Source organism: Tachysurus vachellii, chromosome 26 (assembly GCF_030014155.1).
Source record: "Tachysurus vachellii isolate PV-2020 chromosome 26, HZAU_Pvac_v1, whole genome shotgun sequence".
NCBI lineage: Eukaryota > Metazoa > Chordata > Actinopteri > Siluriformes > Bagridae > Tachysurus > Tachysurus vachellii.
Genome location: NC_083485.1, coordinates 14,763,385 through 14,790,539, shown reverse-complemented (window position 1 = coordinate 14,790,539; position 27,155 = coordinate 14,763,385). Strand labels below are relative to the sequence as shown.

The 27,155-nt window shown below is 41.1% G+C and overlaps 1 protein-coding gene across 2 annotated transcripts in view; it reads right to left on the bottom strand.

Moving 5' to 3' along the window:
* Nucleotides 1–19,970, bottom strand: part of pappaa (pregnancy-associated plasma protein A, pappalysin 1a) — an 88,840-nt gene extending 68,870 nt beyond the window's left edge. For both annotated transcript variants that reach the window (XM_060863351.1, XM_060863352.1), the window contains exons 1-6: nt 18,881–19,970; nt 12,832–13,124; nt 11,781–12,550; nt 4,779–4,924; nt 4,120–4,413; nt 1,320–1,512 (exon numbers count right to left, since the gene is read on the bottom strand). In XM_060863351.1, the coding sequence (XP_060719334.1) occupies nt 1,320–1,512; nt 4,120–4,413; nt 4,779–4,924; nt 11,781–12,550; nt 12,832–13,124; nt 18,881–19,298 (2,114 nt within the window). In that variant the 5' untranslated portion in view covers nt 19,299–19,970. The remainder of the gene's footprint in view (nt 1–1,319; nt 1,513–4,119; nt 4,414–4,778; nt 4,925–11,780; nt 12,551–12,831; nt 13,125–18,880) is intronic.
* Nucleotides 19,971–27,155: the final 7,185 nt, after the last annotated feature.

Sequence of the window (27,155 nt, the reverse complement as noted above, 5' to 3'; positions counted from 1 at the left end):
GTCAGACTTATGTTTAAGATGTTTAAACCGCATCTGAAATAAAGCATGAGGACGACCAGCGTTCTGAGATATATCAGCCGGAGACGGAGAACAGGCATTAAAAATGTGTGTCGTGATCTCTGTGCTCAGTGCTCGCAGATGTGAAGTGCTCATTTTTAATTCCTGTGTCCTGACCCGCTCTAGTAAAGATACTTTAAATGCCACACAATGTTTTATAGCTTGTCTACTACAGGATGCTCTAGTTCTTTGTTTTCATCATGAATTGTGAATTACTTTCAATGTAAAATAATTTGACAATGTAAACTAGGGTTAAGTCAGATCTTATATCCTGTGGTATCAGTGTTGGAGCTTTTTATGAGATTTATTATTATTATTATTATTATTATTATTATTATTATTATTATTATTGTTATTTTATTATTGTTATTAAGCAGCTTCTATCCTGGCCTTTGTTCATTGATAGTTCAGGATGTGAATGGTAATCCTAAGGTAAACGTCTTTTTCTCACATGGGATGTTGTGAATGTTCAGATATTCAGAATTCTCTAATTTCACTTTTATGAGTCACTGAAAGTGTCTGAACTGGATCAGCATAACTTCTCTGCACTTGGCAGCCGGGCAGATCTCAGGCTTAGACTGTCTCTTTCTCACACACACCGACACACACAAACACAAATACACAAACACACAGTGCACAGATTAAGCAACGGACTCACGGCATGCCTCGACATGTTCCTGAGGGGCTTCCCCAAAGCTTGTGTCAGTGAGTTACACCTGTCACATGTAACGTTACCCTAAACTCATCCTTATGTATGTGTTGATAATAAATGCTAATGAATTTCCCTGATAGACTCTCTGTGCTGGAATATCAATACAGTACAAACATAGCAAAATAACTGAGTGACTCAACGAAGTTCCACAGGACTGAATCATCTAATGAAAGTGAAGAAAATGCCGTGTCTGGGTCAGTGGGATGTTTTTGGGAGGTCCTGTAATGACAGTAAATTAATCACTTGATCATAAATAGCTTTTAATCGATAACACATGTGGGCTGTTGGAAAAATAGCCAAATAGGGAAAAAAATAAAAAGGTCTCCACTCAGAAACAAACTGAAATTTCCAATTTCCTCCACGATCAACAGGGCATGAAAGGACATGTGCCCTCCCCCGGGGGCGCTTCAGACATATCGAATGACAACACACCTGATCCTCAAGAGCACGTCATATCCATATGTGTTTCACCATCACTAAAAATACAGTATAACTCAAACCAGAAATAGACAGAACGTCCCCGAGGCCTCTCTCAGCAACCTCAGTTCACCTGTCATAGAAGTGGCCCGTGATTGGAGGGAACCACTCCACAGCGACCGAGTCCTGACGTTGTTCCACCACACGGGGTGCCATGGGGACAGGAGGGGGCTTATAGTTGGGCTGCCATGTCTGATAAACCAGGTCCAAGTAGCAGTGCATGCGAGCCACTTGGTTTTCAGTAAACGAATCCGTGCAAGTGTCATCTGTAGTAGCAGAAAAAAAGAAATATGTTGGGTGACTTATAGACAGTACAGGAATAACTGGAATGTAATAATTTCGTGAGGCAAATGTGCAGAATTTCATCTTGTATTTCTAGTTAATTCTCAAAACTTTAGATCGGTCAGAAGATTTCTAGAACCAAATATAACCACAACTTACAGTTTGTCACACTTTAATGTTTCAGATCATTAAACAAATTTAAATATTAGTTAAAGAGAACTCAAGTAAACAACGTGCAGTTTATAAATGAAGGTTTTTATTATTAAGGGGGAAAAAATCCAAACCTACATGGCCCTGTGTGAAAAAGTGTTTGCCCCTAAACCTAATAACTGGTTGGGTCACCCTTAGCAGGAAGAACTGCAATCAAGCGTTTGGGATAACTTGCAATGAGTCTGTTACAGCTGAGGCTGTGGAGGAATTTTGGTCCAGTCATCTTTGCAGGATTGTTGTAATTCAGCCACATTGGAGGGTTTTCCAGCATGAACCACCTTTTTAGGGTCATACCACAGCATCTCAATAGGATTCAGGTCAGGACTTTGACTCGGCTACTCCAAAGTCTACGTTTTGTTTTTCTTCAGCCATTCAGAGGTGGACTTGCTGGTGTGTTTCGTATCATTGTCCTGCTGCAGAACCCGATTTCACTTCAACTTGAGGTCACGAACAGATGGCCGCACTTTGTCCTTCAGGATTTTTTTGGTAGACGACAGAATTCATGGTTCCATTTATCACAGCAAGTCTTCCAGGTCCTGAAGCAGCAAAACAGACCATCACACTACCACCACCATAATTTACTGTATGTACTGTATGATGATCTTTTTCTGAAATGCAGTGTTATTTTTACACCAGACGTAATGGGACACACACCTTCCAAAAAGTTCAACTTTTGTCTCATCAGTCCACAGAATATTCTCCCAAAAGTCTTGGGGTTCATCAGGTTGTTTTCTGGCAAAACTGAGACAAGCCTTTAGGTTCTTTTTCCTCGTCAGCGGTTTTCGTCTTGGAACACTGCCATGCAGGCCATTTTTGCCCAGTCTCTTTCTTATAGTGAAGTCATGAACACTGACCTTAACTGAGGCAAGTGTGGCCTGCATTTGAGCTTGTATTTTATTGTGGGGTCTTTTGTGACATCTTGGATGAGTCATTGCTGCACTCTTGGAGAAAATTTGGTCGGCCGGCGACTCCCGGGAAGGTTCCATGTTTTCACCATGTGTGAATAATGGCTCTCACTTTGGGTTCGCTGGAGTCCCAAAGCTTTAGAAATGGCTTTATAACCTTTTCCAGACTAATAGATTTCAATTACTTCCTGAATTTCTTTGGATCTCGGCACGACGTGTAGCTTTTTGCGGATCTTTCGGTCTACTTCACTTTGTCAGTCAGGTCTTATTTAAGTGATTTCTTGATTATGAACAGGTGTGGCAGTAATCAGGAGTGGGTGTGGCTAAAGAAATGAAACTCAGGTGTGATAAACTACAGTTATGTTTTAACGGGGGGGCAAACACTTTCTCACACAGTGCCATGTGGGTTTGGATTCTGTTTTCCCTTAATAATAAAAACCTTCATTTAAAAACTGCATGTTGTGTTTACGTTATCTTTGTGTTATCTTTGACTAATATTTAAATTTGTTTGATGATCTGAAACATTAAAGTGTGACAAATGTGCAAAAAAATAAAAAATCAGGAAGGGGGCCAAGACTTTTTTACACCACTGTATATGAATGCTCTTTTTTTAATACAATACTGTTTCTGTAGTAAGTGAAAAATCACGATATTTACCAAACAAAAGTGCACAATCATGGATATGGCAATGATTTCTGTAAAAATACATTTATAGAGGAAATGTATGGAAGGAGTCTCCAGTGTCGGCACTTATTTTTAACAATTGCGACAAATTTCTTACCGCTATTATAAAGTAAACAAGAAAAGGAACTAATTTGTTTTGTTGACGTTTCACAATAATATATTCATTCATTCATTTTCTACCGCTTATCTGAACTACCTCGGGTCACGGGGAGCCTGTGCCTATCTCAGGCGTCATCGGGCATCAAGGCAGGATACACCCTGGACGGAGTGCCAACCCATCGCAGGGCACACACACACACTCTCATTCACTCACGCAATCGCACACTACGGACAATTTTCCAGAGATGCCAATCGACCTACCATGCATGTCTTTGGACCAGGGGAGGAAACCGGAGTACCCGGAGGAAACCCCCGAGGCACGGGGAGAACATGCAAACTCCACACACACAAGGTGGAGGCAGGAATCGAACCCCGACCCTGGAGGTGTGAGGCGAACGTGCTAACCACTAAGCCATTATATAAATATAAGCCACTCCAGCATTATATAAATATAAGTATATTTTTAATAATATACATAATTATTCGATGCGTAAGAACTATAATACATATTATAACCAAAAATTCCAGTGGAGGCTTATTATTTGTATTGTTTGGTAAAAGATTATTAAACGTAAGTTGTACAATAAAAGTTGGGCTAAATATACAGTAGCGATGCTATAGCATAACATTACACACCCAGTTATATGTGAGCACTAATTATTTGTGCGTTTGTATGTGAGTGTGTAGTTATACCTGCATAACTCATATAATTATTGAAAGGTGTGTGGATAAAGTTGCTGCAGCCACAGGTCTCATTTCCAGGCTCGGGGTCTCGACAGTGCTTGTACTTTGGTGTGGGGTTCGTGTCGGCGCACAAGTCCCCTGTTTCCAGCGAAGGCTCCATCTCTAAACAGGCATCGTTGCAGGACTCGATCTCTGAAATGCCCCTGAAGACATGGTACAAGCCCAGGCTGTGTCCGATTTCATGGATCATGGTGTGAGTGTGTCCAAACGTGCCATAGAAAGACGGATTTAACACGATGCCTCCTGCAAGAGTGAGTGAAAGCATGAAGTAAGGAAGCTGGAATTAATTAAAATGATTTTGCCAATCTGTGTTTTTTTTTTTTTTTTCTTTCTTTTTCTGGAAAGTCAAAAAGGAGTGAAAAGTTCAAACAAAGCGCTGGCACCTACGGCTCATTTACACAAAATCAGATGATGAATTGATTCATTCGTGTAACCTTAAAAGTACAACTTAAACAATAAACTCTTCAGGGGGTCTGTATGAAATGAAACAGAACCTCTGAGATGTAGTTACATCAATAATAGTGGCAGCTATACACTACATCAGGAACAGAGCAAAGCAGGAGCTTATTTGTTCTTCATCCAGCGTAAATTAAAACACATTTTATTACCAAGATGGGTCAGGGCCTCCTTGTCCCACGGCCAGGTGGCTACTCCAGCTAGGTCCTCGTTAGTGGAATTGGCAAAGAAGATGTTCAGGTGTGTAGAGCCGTCCACTCTGAGGATGTCTTTTAACTCTTTCACGTCCAGGTAGGCCCTGTGTGTGCAAAGACACATACACAAATAAGGTGTGCTTCAAATTAGTGACAGAAATCAGAGCAGAACTGAAAAACCAGGTTGCACTTAGGTAAACACAGTACACCTACCGTGTACATCTATAAAAACAGCAGGGACTTGGAGAACACTTCCCTGGGGTCATGTTTCTGGAGCTACACAATGACAGCTGAGTGATTTGTCCAATTTGATGTCGAGTTGACGTAAGGTTGTATTATAGCTGATAACACAATGTAATACCTTCTAAAAAACACTTATGAACTGCATTCGCATACTAGGACATGATTGGGGGATGTATGTTATGATGCAACACTTGCCTGTCACATGTTTAGCTTCTATTTCTCAATGTTCATTCATTCATTCATTTTCTACCGCTTATCCGAACTACCTCGGGTCACGGGCAGCCTGTGCCTATCTCAGGCGTCATCGGGCATCAAGGCAGGATACACCCTGGATGGAGTGCCAACCCATCGCAGGGCAGACACACACTCTCATTCACTCACGCACTCACACACTATGGACAATTTTCCAGAGATGCCAATCAACCTACCATGCATGTCTTTGGACCGGGGGAGGAAACCGGAGTACCCGGAGGAAACCCCTGAGGCACCCCGAACCCCGACCCTGGAGGTGTGAGGTGAATGTGCTAACCACTAAGCCACCGTGCCCCTATTTCTCAATGTAATTTTTATAATTAAACATTCGCTCTGACGCTTCGAGTCAATTTAAGTCGTCGTGAAAACGAAACTTCCTACAAGTGATGCTCTGATATAAAGAACCACACCGTGTAAAGCCCTGGCAGGCTTCCAGCTATCAGGCTGCATCAAACTGCATTACTGTAAAAATAAAAAGCATAACCACATGCGGCAAATGTGACCAACAACTCACAGTGAGCCATAAAAACCAATGATATGTTTGCCTGACATTAACGGGTGCTCCCAGACAGCTAGTCTAAATGAAGACCACACACTGGGATGACACACTCCAGCTGTGGAAGAGTGTCCAAACATCACATGGAGGTATGTTTAATTGTCCTAGCGTCGCATGATACATTCGTTATCCCACCACGTCAAAACATGTGAGAGATACTACAAGATGTGTTTATTTAAAAAAAAACTCAAAGCTAGGTAAGGTAATTAGCTTGGAATAAAGATGCTTGGCTTGCTTTATGCTGTGACAGCAGCTCGATAAATCTTATGTCATCCTTCTAAAGGAAAAATGGCAGACAGTTGTCTTAGCTACAGTCCACAGTTCTCCATTATGTACAGTACCAGATGCACAGCTGTTTAACTACACCGTTTTAATTGTGCTCTCAACACATCGTAACCATCTGTTTGTCAGAGACAGAGAAGAATTCCTGGAGTTCCTTATGGAAGATATTCCAAATATAAATATAAATTCCTACATCCTGACAGCTCTCACCTGTCAAACAACAAGCCAGAGATATAGTAGATATTTAAAAAAAAAAGAAGGATTAGTAGCTTTCTTCCCAAGTCTTTTTATTACTCTTTATTGAGAGTAAGATGTTCAGTGAATGGTTTTACTGAAGCAAAACAAAAGTGTGCTTAATGCTCAGTCAGTGCTTTGGTCTGTTTCCAAGAAATTATGTAAGTTTGCTTGATTTCTTCGAAAAGGAAGGTTTCCAGGCTTGTTTGTGTGTGTGTGTGTGTGTGTGTGTGTGTGTGTGTGTGTGTGTGTGGGTGGATGGGATCGAGCATTTTGGCAACTTTCCTATTTTTCTGGAGGTTTCTTTTGAAGATCTGTTCCCCATTGTGTCCAATGGGAAAAAAACAACAAATCTTTTAGGATCCTATATACGGAATGACAATATCTTATTAATAACCTCAAGGTTTTCTTCATTCATCTTCAGTATGGTCAATGTTGTGGTAGATCCAGAGACTATCCTGGGAATACTCCCTGGATGTAAGGTGGAAAATCCATTGGAGTTATATGACAGTCCATCTCAGGACACCACAGATTTATACACTTCCTTCAAACACTCAAGAACATTTTTCTATGCATTTATTTTCTTCTCCCCACAGCCACAGATTCCAGGCCCCTCCTGGGGAACCCCTAGACATTCCAAAGCTAACTGTGAGATAAAATCACTCCAGCAGGTTCTCGGATTGCCCTGGGGTCTCCAGTCAGTGGGACGGCCTGATACAGCTGTAGCAAGAACCGGCAAATTGGGTGTCCTTTTAAGGTGTCCAGACCACCTTTTCTGGCTGGTTTTAATTCAGAAAAAAAAATGGCTGTACTCCAAAGTTCAGCCATATTTCTTCAAGCTTCTCACCCTGTTTATTTCCATCACCAGCTACACAAAAGGATCACAGCATTTTGGAGGCAGAGCAGTCAAGGTTTAACTGCAGGTTTTCAGGGTTTACTGTATTCAAGAATAAGTCAGTCAAGTTTGTTGAAGTTTTGTACTCATATTCATACTCAATCGGAAGTCTGCTACTAATCAATTAGTGACCGAAACCCAATAATAAGTGGAACTCAATACACCATCATATCTTACAACAGCTTACATTCTGATATATTTAATGATTCACCATAAAAGTACTCTAAAGAAAAATCTATCCCAGCTGCTCTTTTTCAACCTTTATTTATCTGAAAATCTCATTTCAACTCCAGCCTGATCTCGATGTGTGACCTGGATCCTAGGATGAAGGTTTAACCCTTGTTTTCCCCCAGGGCTAACCATTTTTTTAGAGGGGGTGGATTTTCCAATTAGAAGGCCACACATCGTGTTACAAACCTTTCCACATGTGAAGTTTGTGAAAGGGAAACTAAAATAACAGAGCTAATTGAACTAGACTGATGTGCAAAGCCATCCTCTGGTAATGTAATGCTTAAAGCTTTCAAATAGGATCTGTAGGAAAGAGCGAGTCTGAAATCATTTAAACCCTTTCCATTTATATGCTTAATGTTCAGACATGAGCTTTGTAAAATAATGTTATGGGCCAATATTGGCATGGCTGAAACAAACACAGATTCATGAGCGGGAAAGTTGGCAGTTCACAATTTTGACCAATGCTACCAGTTTGTTCTGTTAAGTCACTGCAAATTCAGTGGTTCTGAGATAACAACACACACTACACTACGTTATTTCAGGTTGAAGTTCTGCCTCTTCAAATCAAAAGCTACACACATCTACATCAGGATGAAGCACAACATCTTGATTAGCGAAGCAAATTTCTGGAAGCACTGTAGTGACTACGAAAAAATGTTATGAGGTTATGAGATTTTCAAATGATTTTTTACATGTTTCAACCCAGGGGGGGCACGGTGGCTTAGTGGTTAGCATGTTCGCCTCACACCTCCAGGGTTGGGGGTTCGATTCCCGCCTCCTCCTTATGTGTGTGGAGTTTGCATGTTCTCCCCGTGCCTGACATGCGTGTGAGTGTGTGAGTGAATGAGAGTGTGTATGCCTGCGATGAGTTGGCACTCCGTCCAGGGTGTATCCTGCCTTGATGCCCGATGACGCCTGAGATAGGCACAGGCTCCCCGTGACCCGAGGTAGTTCGGATAAGCGGTAGAAAATGAGCAAGAGAGAGTGATTCAACCCACGGTACTTTCTATTCAGAACGAGATATTTGCATTCACATCTTTTCTTACACCTTCATTCTAAAGAAATCAACCATAATCTAACCCAATTGATTTTACACTTTGGGGTATGTTTCTTCCTACATATGGTTAGAAAGCAAACAAACAGAATTAGAATTTACATGTCATGCATTCTACAGTACATTCAAGTTGCATTGTACTATACCAAATATGGACACATGAACCAGTAATGCTGTTGGATAATTAATTGGGCAATTTGTGGTGGTGGGGGGAGGGGGTTGGGTTTCTCTGGCACTGGACTGTGGCTGAATGAATCATCAAATTAAGAACCAGTGCAGAACAATTTAAACAGGCCGATTCTGTCAGAAAATTTGCCTTTATTCCTTAATACTTATTCACCTCCAAATGTACTTTCTTTGCCAAATGTATTTAGTGGTTGAGAATTCAGCTTCCACTATGATAGATCCTAATCTGATCTGTGGTGAGCCAAGCGCCAGGTCTACAAGAGTACAAGAGTACTAAATCTTAGATCATTCCAATAAAGGATTAATTCAAATTGAGACTAACCTGGGTGGAATTTTAGTTCTTGAATCGGTTGACGGAATTCACCATAAAAGGCTAATATTTTTGTGAGCTGCTGACAGCTGCAAACTCACCTTCATGGGAAGAAAGGAATACCATTTCCAGTTTTGCAAGGAAATGTAATTTTCCCAAGAATAATTTCAGATGATGGACGTTCTTGCAGACCAAATAGTATCTGTTTTTTATTCAGATGTGTTGTACACATAGTTGCACCAGTACTGTTTATGTTGTGTGTGTGTGTGTGTGTGTGTGTGTGTGTGTGTGTGTGTGTGTGTGTGTGTGTGCGGTTAGGGGGGATCCAGAAATGTTTTTACAAGGGTGTTATGCCTTTAAAATGGTCGCTTTTATACCAAAGTGGTCCATTATGGCAAAGCTGTTAATGTCCATTTACGTCTTTATAGAGTGTAGGACTTAGGGTTCAGGTGACATGGGGTAAACCTTCAGTTTACCCCACATCAGTACCTATCTGTACTGTACCTAGCCGAAAGGACTGTATGGTTGAAGCTCAATTAATCTAGTTATGTGACACGATGGAACACTGGATATGAATGCACAAGCACTCGGGTATGTTCACCTTTCGCCTGTGACTAATCGACCTGGGAACTGAGCCAGGGCAGATGTTTTTCTTATTGCACATAAATACATTGATCTAGTATATAAGTAATAGCACTACAATGTGTGTGATGTGGAGAACCAAACATTGCATGCAAGTCAACAACACCTCCTTTTGGAAAACAGTTTTTACTGCCCATCTCCTGATGCAAGTGAAAAAACATCAAAATATGGAACAAAACATGCACCATTCGAAAACAAAACAAAACAAAACAGCAAGACAAGAAGAAAAGCATTTTTATTTTTCAATGCTATACTGTTGACGGATGTCTGAGAACCTCCAAGCTCCATCTCCCTTTTTCCTTCTAGCCAGATTCCTAAACATGCAAACTGGTACCAGATTCCAGTCTACAAAAATAAACCCCAGATCATCCATTGTTTCCGCATGCGTGAAGCTCGATGTTGGTCCAGAATTCCACAATTACGTTGGAATGTTGGTGAACATTTGCAGCAATGACTTCAGTTTGTCTCCCTGGATGTATCACAATCAACAGACAAGAAGTAACCAACCAAAATGTCCATCTCCAATTTTCTGCCACTCAAGTTTTCCCCTCCTTCCTCCTTTTCCTCCTCCTCGCACGCTGCACCTTGGCTCCTTCTAAAACCGTCTCTCGAAGAAACAATCTTTATCCCATCAGTCGTAATATTTCAATCTCGTGTTCAGCCTTTGCCAGCTGCTGATTTCTGTAACTAGACCAGATGCCTGATTATAAATGACCCCTTGATGATTGTAATAGGATAAGTTTCAGCAGAAAAATACAAGTACTTTTATTCAAGTCTGATGTCACCTAGCAGCCCGCACACAGAGTCACTTGAAGTACTTAAGGAATGCAAGTGGAGACAATTGTCTGGACTGGACCGGGTTCAAGTGGCTAATAGAAAACACTGTTATTCCCTTGATAAACTTAATCAGTGGAAAAACGCAAGGGATTTCAACAGACAAGAAGGCAGGGGAGTCATTGCTGTGCTCATAGTTTCTCATTTCGCACTATGTCCTGTCATTCCTAATTGCATCCCAGAAGCAGATTTTGGAAAAGAACACAGGATAAGCACTGTAAAAGTGTTAACTAGTACTTAACCAGGCCAGTCAACTCTTTTTTTTTATTCTTCCAGACATTCCACAATATGCCTATTGTCCTCCAAAGTAGTATTAAGCTCTGTCTCAACTTCTGCTTCAATGCAATAAATCTTCCAACTTTAAGCAAGGTGAACATTGTAGACTTAAACATGGCAATATTAGCAACAGCTGCTGTACAAAAGAGATCCAGCGCAGATCTAACCAAAGTTAAACCAGACGGCTAAAGAGAAATTGTAAACATCATTCGCTTTCTCTCCAGTTACCTCAGGTATTCCTGGTTCGAATATTTTTTTTTTTCTAAGATGGTTGTCACGATTTAAAAATGCTAGCATTATAGCTAACGACCACAAGCTAGAATGTGTCCTTAGAGGGAAAAAATATTTAGATCTTTATTGAGAGCTGGAAGGAAGGCATGGCTGGCACTTTGAGAATGTTAGTAGCAGACTGTGTAGACTGATAGAGAACTATGACACGTGATCTATTGAGCATACAATGGTCACCATTGCTGCATGGTAAACATGGAGAACAGGGTGCTAATAATTAGCAAAATCATCTATGCTTTTTTTTTACTGAACAAGGCATATGGCTTTCTCTCCAGAGTGTAGGATGATTTATGAACCTGTGAAGTGAAAGTCAGAAAGCTCTTGTCCAATGGAATGCAAAAGCACAGTTATGTCCCACTTGGAATGCCAAGGATGGCGATGTTTTTTCTGCTTTGGAAATTACTTGCCAACTTGGCTCAGTTGCACTTGTCATATGTATAAAAGTTAGTCAGTGCAAAAACGAAAGATTCTACAAATCCTATTACATTTAAAACCACAAGAAAATTCCCATACTTTGGAGAGTGACGTCAATCTAGCCCTAGTTCTTGGTAAAGACATAGTGATGAATGCCAGTACATCCAGCATCAACATAAAATGACTTTCACTGTGAATTATTTTAGTACATGACATGGAAAAAAGAAATGAATCGTTTAACAGAATTAACACATTGAGCTTACCTTAAATGTGAGGCAGGATTGAAGCAAGTCTTGGTGACATCAGTAATATTGGGGTTACAGCAGTCATCTTTATCGTAGGCAAAGTTATCCCAGTTGCATTCTGGATCACACACACCGTTGCCTGGCTTGTGCTCAGCACAGCGGGCTCTGGGCTTGCAGTATCCGGCATCGAAACCAGTCAGGGTGTGGTTACACTCTGGATCGCAGTCCTCATCTCCCACCTTACTGATATCACAGTTGGCTAGAACTAACCGGGAACGCAGCGTAGAGTTGCTAACATTATGAACTGTCAGCTCCCAGGTGATGTTGTACATAGCGAAGGCTTCGTTCAATTCCTGGTGCTGCAAATAGATCTGCTGATCAGTCACGGTTGGCCTACGGTACTCATCATCGTACACGTTGATCACACGGTACCGCACAATCTTGGGTCTCCGGAAGGTCCAAAAGTGGTTGTAGTTGTGCACAACCTGCACATTATCGCACACTGTCTGCCCACAGGCTGGTGGCTCTAGGGTCGTGTCCAGAGAGGTCAGCCCAGCCCGAGGGCCTTTGTCCGGCTGCGGGAAATTCCCATCCTTCACTACCAGCCACTTGCGCTCAGGGTGCTCAAAATTCTCCCGGATGATGAGATCCATTTGATAGTGAGAGTCCTCATGACCATGCATGTCCTTTATGATCTGGCGCTGGGAGAGGGCGTGACGCCACAGAGTCACTTGCTCAACAGAACCTCGGTAATTATGGTTCAAGGCATTTCCACCGACCATCAACACCTTGGGGTTCAAATTAGATTTAATTCCAATGCATTGATTTATTTTTTTTTAATAACTTTTTACACTTTTTAGCCAGGCCTGTTGTTATTACTTCTGATTAAAGAAATGTCTCAGGTGATGAAGATACAACAACTGACAACACATGCTATAGAGGACAACATGCAATTGGTTAAAATGTTATGGCTGGTGCTAATCCCAGAGCTATCATTGATTCATGCTTCACAAACGTTTTTTATCCTATCAGTACAAACAGTGCCTGGAGAAAGAAGTCAATGACCTACCTTACACTTCTTAGTAAGAGAGCAGAAGACATCTCCAGACTGTTCTCTGCTGACAGCAGTCTGAGCGCCATTCACAAACAGTCTCATATAAATGCCATCATACGTGATTGCCACGTGGGCCCAGTGACCAGGCAGGTAAGGGGTGTTGGAGTGGATAGAGGTGACCTTATGTGCACGATCCGTCTTGAGAGAGAAGAAGAAGCGAGGGTCTCGGTTGCCATGCTCGCTAACTGTCTTGATACCCAGTAGCCAACCTCGATCGCTCGAAGCATAGAAACACTTATCAAAAAGACCTGTGTGAGAGAAAACAAGCAGGACATGGGGTCAGATATAAATGCTATACTGGTTATAAACTATGATGGATTCAAGAGAGCAGAAAACATCTCCAGGAATGAGGAAGTATTGCTAATGAAGATGATAGAAATGCAAAGGGAGAGGTCTTCAAGTTTACTTCAAAAGTGGTGTTCATAGATCTATATGGTACCCTTTATAACAAGAGCTGTAAGACAGCATCAACTTATAATTAAAGTTTTATCCACAAGATGGTTGATGTTATTGTCGATCTTTTAAAGTTAGCTGACATAAGCTTATCTTTTGAGCAGTTCTGTCTTTATAGCTTTGTTGCTATATTTCAGGTATGTCTGGCTCAGTCATATCTACTGGAGTAATCCTTTAAAAATGTCAGTTTATGTCAGTTGCCAGGAAGAGCTTAGGCAGGATTTGTAGCCTCATGAACATTCATAAGGCTAACCCTAACCCAATGAATACATATTGTATATATCGTCGCTGTCAGGCGGAATCCTCGTATCTCCAAAACCGTTATTTTTCAGGAAATTAAAAAAACGCCGTACCTTATCTGCAGTACACAGGGTTTAGTCCGCGTTGCAGTGGATTGTCTTGTGCTAAATTCCTGTCCTCAGACGAGCACCAGAACTAGCGGGGATCAAGATTTTTTTTCTTTGAGCCCAGTGTTTGGAAGACATTTACCTCAGAAGACGTGTTGATTCGTTGCGACTCTTCTTGAGGAGAAATATGCCGCGAAGCTCTCACACGGAGTGAGGAAGAGGTGGACAGTTGAATTGTCCAATGGAGTTATGAGATTTGTGCTCAAGCTATTTTCAAGACTTTAGATTGGTTAATAACTTGTAAAAATAACAGACCCACGTGGGGACTGACCAATAGCATCGATATGTGAAAAAATATGAAATTGACCAAATTTGGACATACGAGGTTTCCGCCCGACAGCGACGATATGTGACATTTATTAGATACAAGATTCCACTGATAGGGCATCTTAAAGAACCGCTCAATCCTGGTCAGAGTGTTGGATCTGGAGAGTCTGAGAATACTAGATGCAAAAATATACGGTCCAACAGATGAAACCATGCAAAAACATTCTGATCAACTGACAATTTCATACATTTCCAGAAGAAAAAAACCCCAGAAGAAACTGGATGAAACGAGAAACAATGTGGCACCTGGCCAAAGCTTATTCCACGCAAAATTGCCTGTTAGTTTTGCTGTTGTTTCTGAAGTAGCAAAAAACAAATTTCACCTAAATATTTGGTTTGGAAATTTAAGCCAAACATGCTAATGCCACCATTTCCGCTCGGTTTCTCTGGAAAGCATGTGTCAGGTTTCATGTTTACTAATATCACTCTGGTTCACATTCATGCCCTTACCACCTGTCTCTCTATCTCTCTCTCTTTTTCTGTAGATTGTTTAAAAGGAGCATGTTTATGCTAGGGTTTGCATGCATGTGCGATGAGGCATGCCTAGCAGATGGATGCATGTATTCAAAAAATTTTTTTGCCAGAAAAATGTCTATAACAAACTGGATAACCTAAAGAGACAGCATGAAAGAGAAACGAAACAGAGTTTTCCTTCCACAATGCTTAAGTCTGTTTTTGAACCTCGCCATCCCTCACTCAACAGTGTTTTTAGAACCCTGTGTGAGAACATTCTAGATCAACAACATGCAAGCGGGCGCTCTCAGAGCGTCAGGGGCCGACCTCAGAGGTCAACGCTGTTAAACATTACAGGCACTCTGTGACACTGTGAGAAAAGTCTGCCATCTATCAGCGTGAGCACTCCAACTAACTAAAAGGTGTGCTAAAGTGCCAGAAGGGTCCTTCATGTAAACACATGTCACAAGGCTGCCACGCTCGATTAATCTAAAGCATTTACATTTTCCTGGACAAAAACATATGACGAAGTACAAGACATGCACACACATGGAGGTGCAATGCAATGTTTCTTACTGATTAGCATCTGATTAGCACTTCAAACATACATACCTGTTTTCAGGTTTAAAAGAAATTGGGTGTGGCCTAAACCTGAAGTTTTTTTTTTTCTTTTCTTTTCCCTCTCTTTTCTTTTCTTATATAGAATTGTCGGCCTGGTGGGTGACTTCTGTCTATGACAATTCCAGCGTAATCAGCTACATCACTCTAGTTCATAACAGATGAACAGTTTCTTGTGTTGCGTTTCTTGAGACGTGTTTCTTCAGTCGCAGTTGTTTTTGTTTATATTTTCGCGTGATATTTGCAACCAATATTTCATAAGTTTGTCAAAGTATAAAAAACTAGTAGCTTGAATCAGTACCACAACCCTGACCAGGCTGATACTGAGGATGAAAAGATGAATACTGTGTGTTTGTGTTAGTAATTATTGCGTCTGAGCTACATATCTGTTAATTCACTTACGAGTAAAAACTTCCTGAGACTTTTTGTTGCATCCTACATCCTGAGGTAATCCCAACCAGATGACCTGCAAGTCCTTCTGGTAAGCTTTCCATAAAATAATAATAATAATAATAATAATAATAATAATAATAATAATAATAATAATATTAAGAAGAAGATTTGACCTTATTCATATGTGTATTTGTATTCATTTAGAATACATTGATACTATGTTTTTCATTTAACTGGGAAATCGTAAAGCATAAACTCCTTTTTGGAGAAAACTTCACCATCATATAATGAATTCACCATATAAGTCCCACTGAATGAGCTGTTACTATAGAAACGATAACATATTAGAACGCAGGCATTAATATAAACCATTTGTCAGAGCTGCTGTTGTAAAAAATTAATTCATCCATCTGACTAATTAGATTCGAGAGTTTAGCAGCACTGAGGATGCTCCACAGAAGCAGCCACCTATAACGACACCAATAAGTATACATACAAGGCATGTGCAACAAAGAAAAGTCAATCTGGTTCCCACATCCCTGATGGAAAAAGCTACATCTGACACATCACTTCTCTGAAAATTACACAACAGGTCACCTAAAAGTCATCTTTGATACAAATCTGCGTTTCCTGCAGTTTTATAACCGTCTTGTGCAAGTGCCGATTAGGCAATCTCTATTTCTCACTGTCTTTTATTTGATATGGGATGTTCTCGCAACGTCCCTTTTGCGTCATGACAATCAGAGATGAATTTCAGTGCCAAGACTCTCAGCAACTTTGACGAGATTTGAACTTCAGGATGTTTGCTGAGTTCTTGCTCTCTTCGACGGCCGGTTCTGTTGTATCGACCTCTGCGTCCTGTAATTACACCAGACTAGATTATGGTCGTGAGCTGATCCAAAGCGTTCTCTTTTTCCCGTAGACACACAAACGTCGCCTCAGCGCTGTTCAAGGTCCTGAATTCAGTGCAGTTCGTAGTGTGTGTCCAAGACTCTCTGCCTCAGCACTGCCTGGACTTGACTAATAAAGAAGCTGTACTTTTATGCTCAAGCAGCATGAAACCTGAATTATAAAAGTGACACGGTACGGCATCGTGATTAATGTTTAACGGACACTTTTTTTTCGTTTGTTCCATTTTTAGACAAGCATTTCACCAAATACTCCAATGTCTCAGGTTTAAGCAGGGTCACTTTATTCCCTCTTATCTAGATTGTGCTGTAAATAAAAACCCTCCTGGATCAGCCATCCAGGTGAAACAGAAAGACGATGCTGCACCAGTTCTGAACCAAACAACACACAACAACACCATCTGAAGGAAAACCGATAGTCGGCTTCTCTCAGAAAAGAGACTGAAAAGACTTATTTTGCACTGAGCAAGCTTTTTTATTTTTCTCAGCAGCACCCACCAGGCATCCAGTGGCAGGATGCAAATCAAAGATCAAGTGCATGCTTTTACACGAACATGCCTGATGCGTAATTCATCTGGATTCCTTTTTAAAGGACAAACAGTACGACAAATAACGTGACTCAGAGCTCCCATGAAAATGCCTGGGGTTATTCGGAAACCGCCAATGTCATGTAGGAATTTTTCCCACTCTATATAGAACAAGGCTTATCCGTGTCTGTGCGCCGCTCTCGAAAGACCCAGGCTGCTTCGACTTTCAAACAGATGATGTCATCACTGGGAAAAGAGCAACTAGGGGGAGTATTGTGTTCAGATCTAACACATCCCCCCACAGATCCCCCTCCCCAACACGCGCACACACACACACACACACACACACACACACACATACACACACACACACACACACACACACACACACACTCACACACACACAGCCCAATCTATTTTAGCATCATACACAGCACAGCAATATCTCTATTACTGGATTAAGTCTTGCAGTAAAAATAAAGCTTAAACTCTTAACTTAGTAAATATCAAATATGTTGATATTTGGCAAACATGATAAATATATCATATATGTTTGTATTGTTTATAAATTATGGATTATGGATAATTTTATTTTTTGCAATACACTGTTTTTTCCCATAGTCTATATATATATATATATATATATATATATATATATATATATATATATATATATATCCCATAGTGTATATATATATATACACTGATAAAGACACTGATATAATGATATAATAATGATTGTTAATTTGTGCGTTATAAATCCCGATATGGCAACTCTAGGCATACAGACTTTACCAAAAATCAACAGCATGTGAGTGCAGTAATTACATGATAACTGGCAGGGCATCATTTTATCAATCTGTCAAGCATGTTATTTACAACGCAGCAAACAGGGTTGACATTATTTTTAACCCGTTTCTATTTACCTTTATTAATCACTACATATCTGCACAAACTTGATCTATAGAATCAATACATGCTACGTTAATAAATCACATTTTGTAAGAACAAATCAATGCTGTCACTACTGTGTGAGTTAAAAAAAGAATGTATATATTTTACAAATACATATATCTGGCAACCCGTCCCGTTTGGTGCTGCGCGCCAAAGCCTACAAGTAAATCCTTTTGTTTTTTTCCTTTATTTGGTCTGAAGTGAGAGGGTTGGAAGTGTGTGTGTGTGTGTGTGTGTGTGTGTGTGTGTGTGTGTGTGTGTGTGTGTGTGTGTGTGTGTGTGTGTGTGTGTGAAACTTTGTGCTCTAAAACGGGGGAAACCCTGAACCCACAGCTTGTTTGGCTCAGCGTGGCTCAGATGGCCAGAGGAAAACTATAAAGTACGTACAGAACCTTATACGCATCACGTGAAAACAAGTTGATATGGAAATAAAAGTGCATGGTTAGTATTAAGTGTGAGAAGAGTGTCTAAGTGGGTCCGCTGTATCCAGAACAGATGGAGCACCTACACTGGGATAAGCAGAACTTGATTTATCTGGATATATGTAACCCTAAACAAGAGTTCAGCATGCACGAGCTGTCACGCGCCGTGGACTCACTTTGTGTATTGCAAAAACTGTTACTGGACTTTGTGCGTAAAATCTGGCGTGCACCCTTTTATGTTTTAGATTATTCTCCGTTTTATAGCTGATGGTTTGACTTAAAAAACGGATCTAATGATATATTTTACCCTTCATACATAAATACATGCATGTTGCCGTTCCATATCTGTATTGGTGACGTGAGTTCATAAACTTCAAAGTTTGATTGATTTGAGATCAGACCAGGTCACCGTAAACAACGAGAGAGAGAGAGAGAGAGAGAGAGAGAGAGAGAGAGAGAGAGAGAGAGAGAGAGAGATCCCAAATGAAGTCTTTTCGCGCTGCAATTCATTCATTGTGGTGAAAATAGATCACGTCACGTACCTGCAATCACGGCGGGGGAGCGCTGTCCTCCTTCGGGCTTCACCCACATCCCCAGCGTAAAGTTTCCTCTCGGGATTTCCTCCGCCGGTCTGAGGCGCAGCTGGTCTCCACGTCCCGTGAAGTAAACAGCGTGGCCGTGCGCGGAAGACGCGGTTGAGACGGACGGGTCGTCGCTCTCGTCTGTCGCGGAGGCGCGCCGGCGCTGACGGGGCAGACGCCGCTCGAGCCCCGGCACAGAGCGCTTGCCGCGTGGAAGGCGGGTGGCGCACGCGCCCGGCACGTTCGCCCGAGCCTCCCGGAGCTTCACGAGCTCTCGCTTGGACCGACCTTTCCTCCACACGGGGCCGCACTCCGACCCGACGCACAGGATCAGTATAACGAGGCAAGGAAGCCACGGCAGGAAAGTCCACACTTTCATAATGTTTTTCGTTAGTTTGTTTTTATCTCCAGAAAAAGAAAGAAAGGGGAGGGGGGGATTTGGAAACGTGCAAGGACGCACGCAAGTTCTAGATTTTCCTCTCAGCAGCTGTCAAGGCGAAGATCCGAGTCCGAGTTGAACAAACCCAAGCACCGGCGCTCTTATGATTAGTCTCTATAAAGCAGCACCATGTTCCTCATGCTTACCAAAGTGAGTCTTCTGTTCGGATCGGAGCTCGCAAGCGCGCTTGGCAGTGCGTTCATTTCTGCGCTCCACGTTGCCTTTTGAACGGATCTGGGATCCAAAGGGAGGGAGGGGGGTGACTAATAAGTAATCAATCAGAGTTGAGATAGGAATCGGAATCAAGCCCCCCTCATCTCATCTCATCTCCCACTGAATTTATCTCCACCAGCCTCTGCGCCTGTGCGCTTTTTTATCCCACTCGCAACACGATGTCAGAAATGCCACACGCGTGCAAAAGGCGCGTCAGAAAGTCGAGAGCTTGCATATTGGGAATAAAAGTCCTAAAAGTTGCATTTGGGTTTAAAAGTTGCGATGCGCCGTTCGGATGAGGTCAGGGCGTGTTGCAGCGGTTCAGGAGCATCGCGGGATCCTCACAGGGGCTTTCGGGTGCAGAGAGACAGACAGACAAACAGACAGACTGACTGACTGGCTGACAGATAGACGGACAAACAGACTGATAGACAGACAGACATGCAGAAAGGAGGGAAGGGCAGGTTGTGTTGCGTAGCGCGCGATGCTTTGCTTTGAAGACTCAGGAGTTTCTGCTTTTTAGTCCTTCCTCCTCTTGTTTGCTGAACGAGGGGAAGTCGACTTGCACAGGTAAAAAGCAGGGAAGGCAGGAGCACTTTTCCCCTGCCTCCCGAACCCCTCAGGGGGAAGTGTGCATGCGCGTGTATCCCCCTAGTGGCTACTATTTGCACGTTTCACTTCTGTGCATGGGAAGTTCAGGGCCGAAGCGAGACGGGAAATAAACCAGTGATTTGGGCCACCAGGGGAACAGACGCAAAGCTGAGAATGTTTGCAAGTAAAGTCTCGCATCAATTGTATTAGCAGACAGAGGTTTACTTTTTTTACTACCATATGAACCCAAGCAATTTCTTCTATCCCAGTTTTCCTTAGGACATCATATAAATAAATAAATAAATAAATAAATAAATACGCAATCAAGATTGATCATCACATGCCAATGATTGTGTGTGGAAAACATTTATCCTGAGACTGCACATGAACTCAGTGTGAACAATTAAGGTGTGAAAACATGATAAATGTGTAGAAAAAAGAAACGCTTTAAAATAAAGGACTCATTTGTAAACAAATAAGTAAAATTAAAAAAAGAATTAAACACATATGGGAAACCCTGTGTAAAAAAAATGACGTGGGAAATGTTTTTTTGTTGTTGTTGTTGTTGTTTAAAATCATGTTAAAGCACATTAGCCATTTGTTTAAAACAAGAATCGATTAATTTAATAAATAACGTGGAAAAATCACAAATCGTGGAAAAATCACACATGGAAGTAGATGAATAATAAATAATCTTGTTAAGTTAATGCACAGTAAAAAAATAAATAAATAAATCACATGAATATAAATAAATAAGTGATATGCAAAAGATTACATGTGGAAAACAAGAAATAAATCATAGATTGGGAAAAATCCTATGTGAAAATAAATTGTTAAAAAAAAAGTTCAGGTTATTTTGAAGAGAATTTTCTGATACTGAGAAACTGGTCTGCACGGCAAGTTTAATACAGCAATAAAGTTTCGACAGATTTCAGGAAATCATGCTGCGTCACTGAAACTCCCACCATATTGTACCAGGATTAGATTTTATAATTTATTGGATTTCATGCATTCCTCATGCCATCTCCTACCTGCACACCACTTCCTATAACAATAAAGAGCAATAAAAAAGGAATTTAGAGATCTGCTGCTGACGAAAGAGCTGACTTCCTCTGCACTCTGAGACGTTTCTCCTGTGCAGGGCCCGGCCCTTGTGCTCCATATGGAGGAAGATAACCTGAGGAATGTGACAGCATCTTTTCTTTTCTTTTCTTTTCTGCTTGTTTGCTGTAAACGAACAGCAGAGGATTGTCGCTTGTCATAAAACCTCCCTGTTAAATATTTGTTCCGGGGCCGGCTTTGTCACGTCGCAGTGGCGAGTCCGCATATTTCCTTTTGTACTTCATTCCTTGCATTTGCAGACGTGGTCTTAAGAGTCTTGGTACTGCAGCATGAGATCACTTCTTTCCAGGTTTGGACCTTTTTTGAGGAATGTTTCTTTGACATGAAATAAATCTAATGTGGTTTTATCATTTTTTCCAGATCCACCAAATCGTATTTGGTGAACGTCAAATTTATCGTCGGAGCTACAAGGCAAAGTTTCTTGAACACTGTTAAATTGAAAGATGCCAGGAAGAAGCAAAAAGGGAATTTCACAGTGATACCACAACAGAACCATTTTTTGGTTCCCCAAAGAACCTTTCAGTAAATGATTCTTACAAGAATTCCTTTTTTTTCTTAGAGGCATAAAAAAAACATTTTTATAGTCTAAAGACTCTTTTTCCACTGCAAAAAACATTTTGTGTAATAGAACTGGACCATGGATGTTAACGGTTCTTCATAGAACCATACACCCTGACAAATAACTTAATGGCTTGCGAGAGTGACAGGGATAAAGTGCTCAATTACAGTCTTGAATATAAAGGTTCCTAAATGGTTCTCTGTCAAGATTATGGTTCTGTGAAGAAGTTTTAACATCTATAAAGCTTTTCCAATGCACAAAAAGTGCTTTGTAGTGGAAAAATGCTCTTTATGGCACAAAAAAGTAGTTATTTTGAGAATTGTTTATTAAAAGGTTCTTTGTGGAATCACAAAATGGTTCTCGTATGGCATTGGTGCAAAACCACTTTGGGATTCATTCATTCATTCATTTTCTACCGCTTATCTGAACTACCTCGGGTCACGGGGAGCCTGTGCCTATCTCAGGCGTCATCGGGCATCAAGGCAGGATACACCCTGGACGGAGTGCCAACCCATCGCAGGGCACACACACACTCTCATTCACTCACGCAATCACACACTAGGGACAATTTTCCAAAGATGCCAATCAACCTACCATGCATGTCTATGGACCTTGGGAGGAAACCAGAGTACCCGGAGGAAACCCCCGAGGCACGGGGAGAACATGCAAACTCCACACACACAAGGTGGAGGCGGGAATCGAACCCCGACCCTGGAGGTGTGAGTCGAATGTGCTAACCACTAAGCCACCATGTCCCCTCACTTTGGGATTCTTCCTGATAATTTTATTTTTAAGAGTGTATGATTGGTGAATGATACAGAATTCTTACTACGATGACCTTGTTCACAGGGGCAAGTAATAATCCTAAAGCTGTAGGTTTATCTGGTTAAGGTTCTGTTTAATGTCAGTCACAAACAAACATCCACCAATTTGCACCAACAGTAAACCCTTAAATGTTGTCTTTATAAGTTTATTGACCAAAGACTTAAATTTCATCTTGTAATTTGGTCATTATTTTCTCAATAATATCCAGAACATGTCAAGTGTTTTGAAGGTATGTATTAATTAATGTCTGCAATACAAACATTAAATGATGGATCATTATGTTCTTTTCAGTGTATCAGCCAAATGTTTACAGGTTTTGTCCGGATAGCAGGAAGAAAGACTCCAAGTACAACCTCTATGTTTGAAAGCATACAATGCTTAATTATCTAGTAAACCATCGGAAGAACCCTTGAAGAACCTTCTTCTTCAGTACGTATAATACGTATAATAGACTGATGCCCGATGACACCTGAGGCACAGGCTCTCCGTGACCCGAGGTAGTTCGGATAAGCGGTAGAAGATGAGTGAGTGAGTGAGTGTTCCTCAAGTGTTCTTCAGCTGTTCCTCAGGAGAAAAGCTTCAGGATTCTGTGTAAAACCACACAATAACTAAGTGTTTACAAATTAGAAAGGGAATGAAATAGAATTTATGGATTTGAAATTGAGCTAAACTGGTCTTACTACACTTCAGGGAGAACCATTTTTGTTCCCCAAAGAGCCTTTCAGATAATTAATTCTTAAAAGAATCCCTTCTTTTTGATGCCATGAAATATATATTTTAAATTTAAAGAATCCTTTTTTTCTATTTCAAGGAGCCATTTGAGCAATGAAAACAATTCATGGATTCCACACTGATAAAGAACCATTAAAGAACTCTTGAAGGTTCTGTAAGGGGTTATTGTACAGTTAAGGGTATTTACCCTCCTAAAGGTAAAGTGGTGACCTAAACATACAGAAGAAATGCAAATACAAAATACAGCAATTTATTACAACGTTAAAAGAAAACGTCTCAGATGATGTCTCAAAAAACGTCTCAGATGATACCAGAAGGAACCCCTGAGAAGGAACCAGACTTAAACCGGATGCAAACATCTTCTAGATGTTTGTTAGCAGCATTAGCCTCATAATTCTGGTGTAAAATATGTTTAAGGAAACCTCAGGCAATAAACATCTTGGCTTGACAATGCTCAGGGGGAGCAGAAATTTTTATTTCACAAATTAAAATTTTCACCCAACCGTATCTTCAAACTCGAAAGACCCGGAGAGCAAGTATGTGTTTGGTCATAAGCCAAACTGTACTTGATAAATTCTGGTCTTTACATCTCTAATGGTGTAATTACAGCAGCGCTGATGAAGCTGTTTCTTGATGCCATATTGCACTCTGTGGTGGGTGTCGGTGTTAAATTTCCTGTCAGGGCCAGACAACAGTTGTGGCTACATCAGCAGACGGGGTTGTTATTAATATTCAAGTTCTCCTTTTTTTATTTACAACACGCTGATGTCCAGCGCTCAAAATAAAAAATGCTGCACTCGTTTCCCTGGAATATAAGTTCAACTTTCTCTCTATTTAAATTCATGCTTTTGTCTAAAGACCTTTTGTTCAACAATTCTGAAAGAACCTGAGGAACTTTAAACTCAATCAGAATTACGGGCATTAAAATTCCAGACAGTTCAATATACATCACATTATGTAACATCTTTTATTAACCCAAATACTCCTTAATTTAGCATTACAAGTCTAAAATAGCACTTCACCCAAAAACGACCTGAACAAAAATCGATCAACTAATAATTTAATTACAAAAAAAAAAATCAATCACATGTTCTCCTTAACCCCTTTTTTTTGCCAGTCAGCTAGAGGAATAGACATGGACTTCTGGGACATTTTCAATAAGTATAAAGAAACCAAGATTTCAAATGTTGATATCAACATTTACACTGATCTATTAGTTCCTCAGGAGCTCTTGGTCACACAGTTCCACTCTCTCACTAACTCATTTTCTACCCCTTATCCGAACTACCTCGGGTCACGGGGAGCCTGTGCCTATCTCAGGCGTCATCGGGCATCAAGGCAGGATACACCCTGGACGGAGTGCCAACCCATCGCAGGGCACACACACACACACTCTCATTCACTCACGCAATCACACACTACGGACAATTTTCCAGAGATGCCAATCAACCTACCATACATGTCTTTGGACCGGGGGAGGAAACCGGAGTACACGGAGGAAACCCCCGCGACACGGGGAGAACATGCAAACTCCACACACACAAGGCGGAGGTGGGAATCGAACCCACAACCCTGGAGGTGTGAGGGGAACGTGCTAACCGCTTAGCCACCGTGCCCCCTCTACACAGTTCCACTGTACTATAAACTGTTGTGGGAAGGACATTATATACATTGACATTATTTCCTATCCAGTGTCACCCAGATGAGGATGAGTTTCTCTTCTGAGTCTGGTTCCTCTCAAGGTTTCTTCTTCATATCTTCTCAAGGAGTTTTTCCTCAACAATATCACCTCAGGGATATTGATCATTAGGGATGAATGTTAGAGATAAAGAGTAACTTAATTCTAAACATTAAACAATTACATTTTTATTCTTTAAAGCTGCTTTGAGACAATGTGAGATGTTAAAAGCACAATACATTCATTCATTAATTCATTTTCTACCCCTTATCCGAACTACCTCGGGTCACGGGGAGCCTGTGCCTCTCAGGCGTCATCGGGCATCAAGGCAGGATACACCCTGGACGGAGTGCCAACCCATCGCTGGGCACACACAACACACACACAAACACACACACACACACACTCTCATTCACTCATGCAATCACACACTACGGACAATTTTCCAGAGATGCCAATCAACCTACCATGCATGTCTTTGGACCGGGGGAGGAAACCGGAGTACCCGGAGGAAACCCCTGAGGCACGGGGAGAACATGCAAACTCCACACACACAAGGCGGAGGCGGGAATCGAACCCCCAAACCTGGAGGTGTGAGGCAAATGAAGCACAATACAAATAAACTGAATTGAATAAAAGTTACTTTGAAGATACAAACATTTGTGTCGGAAAAAAAAAACTTTTTTAATTTTTTTGTACTTTTCTATGAATAAATTGCTCCTAGTATTGTAGGTAAAAACAGAAATCTTGATGAAACATGAAAAATTCCTTAAAATTTGAGTGTCTACTTTCATATGAGCTTTATATTAACACCACTGTGTCGTGAGACATGAGGAAGACGTTCAATCATCAACATGGACACAACAAAACAGGAGCAAACTCCATTTTTTTTTCAATACTGAGAAGTACAGTATCTTGAACAATAACATATTTCTGTTTCATTTGTTTATTCATCCAAGCAACAAATAACGATGGACCAACTGTCCACTATCAAACCTTTTATAAACTAGCTACCAGTTAAACATAACCAGCATAACTAGTTTTGTTTGTGTTTGAAGTAGGATTATCTATCTATTGTAATGCATTGCAAGTACATGCGGCAAACTAGCTAGTTAGCTGGTCGGCTTCTATATACAGTCTCTATTGACCTAATGTACACTATATTATTTATATAACATTATTTCTGTTAAAGAAGGGGGGCACGGTGGCTTAGTGGTTAGCACGTTCACCTCACACCTCCAGGGTCGGGGTTCGATTCCCGCCTCCGCCTTGCGCATGTGGAGTTTGCATGTTCTCCCCGTGCCTCGGGGTTTTCCTCTGGGTACTCCGGTTTCCTCCCCCGGTCCAAAGACATGCATGGTAGGTTGATTGGCATCTCTGGAAAAATTGTCCATAGTTTGTGATAGTGTGTGTGTGTGTGTGTGTGTGCCCTGCGATGGGTTGGCACTCCGTCCAGGGTGTATCCTGCCTTGATGCCCGATGACGCCTGAGATAGGCACAGGCTCCCCGTGACCCGAGGTAGTTCGGATAAGCGGTAGAAGATGAATGAATGTGTTAAAGAAATTGTTCATGACAGAAATAATGCAGTTTTAACCCTACCTTTGGTAATTAGTTAAACTAGCAAGAGATAAAGAGAAAAAAAACTAGACTTTAGAAGACGTTTGATGACATATAGTGAATGTAAGGGAAATAAAGCTAGTTAGCAACTAAAGTGCTAACTAGTGCAACGGATTTGAAGACTTGTTTTTTGTTCATGTGAAAGAAAGTGCTCTTTTCTCTTGATCCTAAAAGTATGCTGTAATTATCAGAACCATTTCCACCCGAGCGCTATCGTTGGTAAATGGTTGAGATTATATTCTCTAGAGCTCTATTCTTCATGTTTGCTTTTTCAACATTTGCCCATTGCCTGTTGGCCCGAACAGCGCTGAACATGCGAGGAATGCTGTGTGTGGTCACGCCGTCTGTCACTCATCTACACCGACCGTGGCTTAAGCGTATATGTTCAACAGCACCACTGTGTGTCAACATCTTCCCTGTTTACACATTTACCATGTGGTCTTGTTTTTCTTCCTTTCTT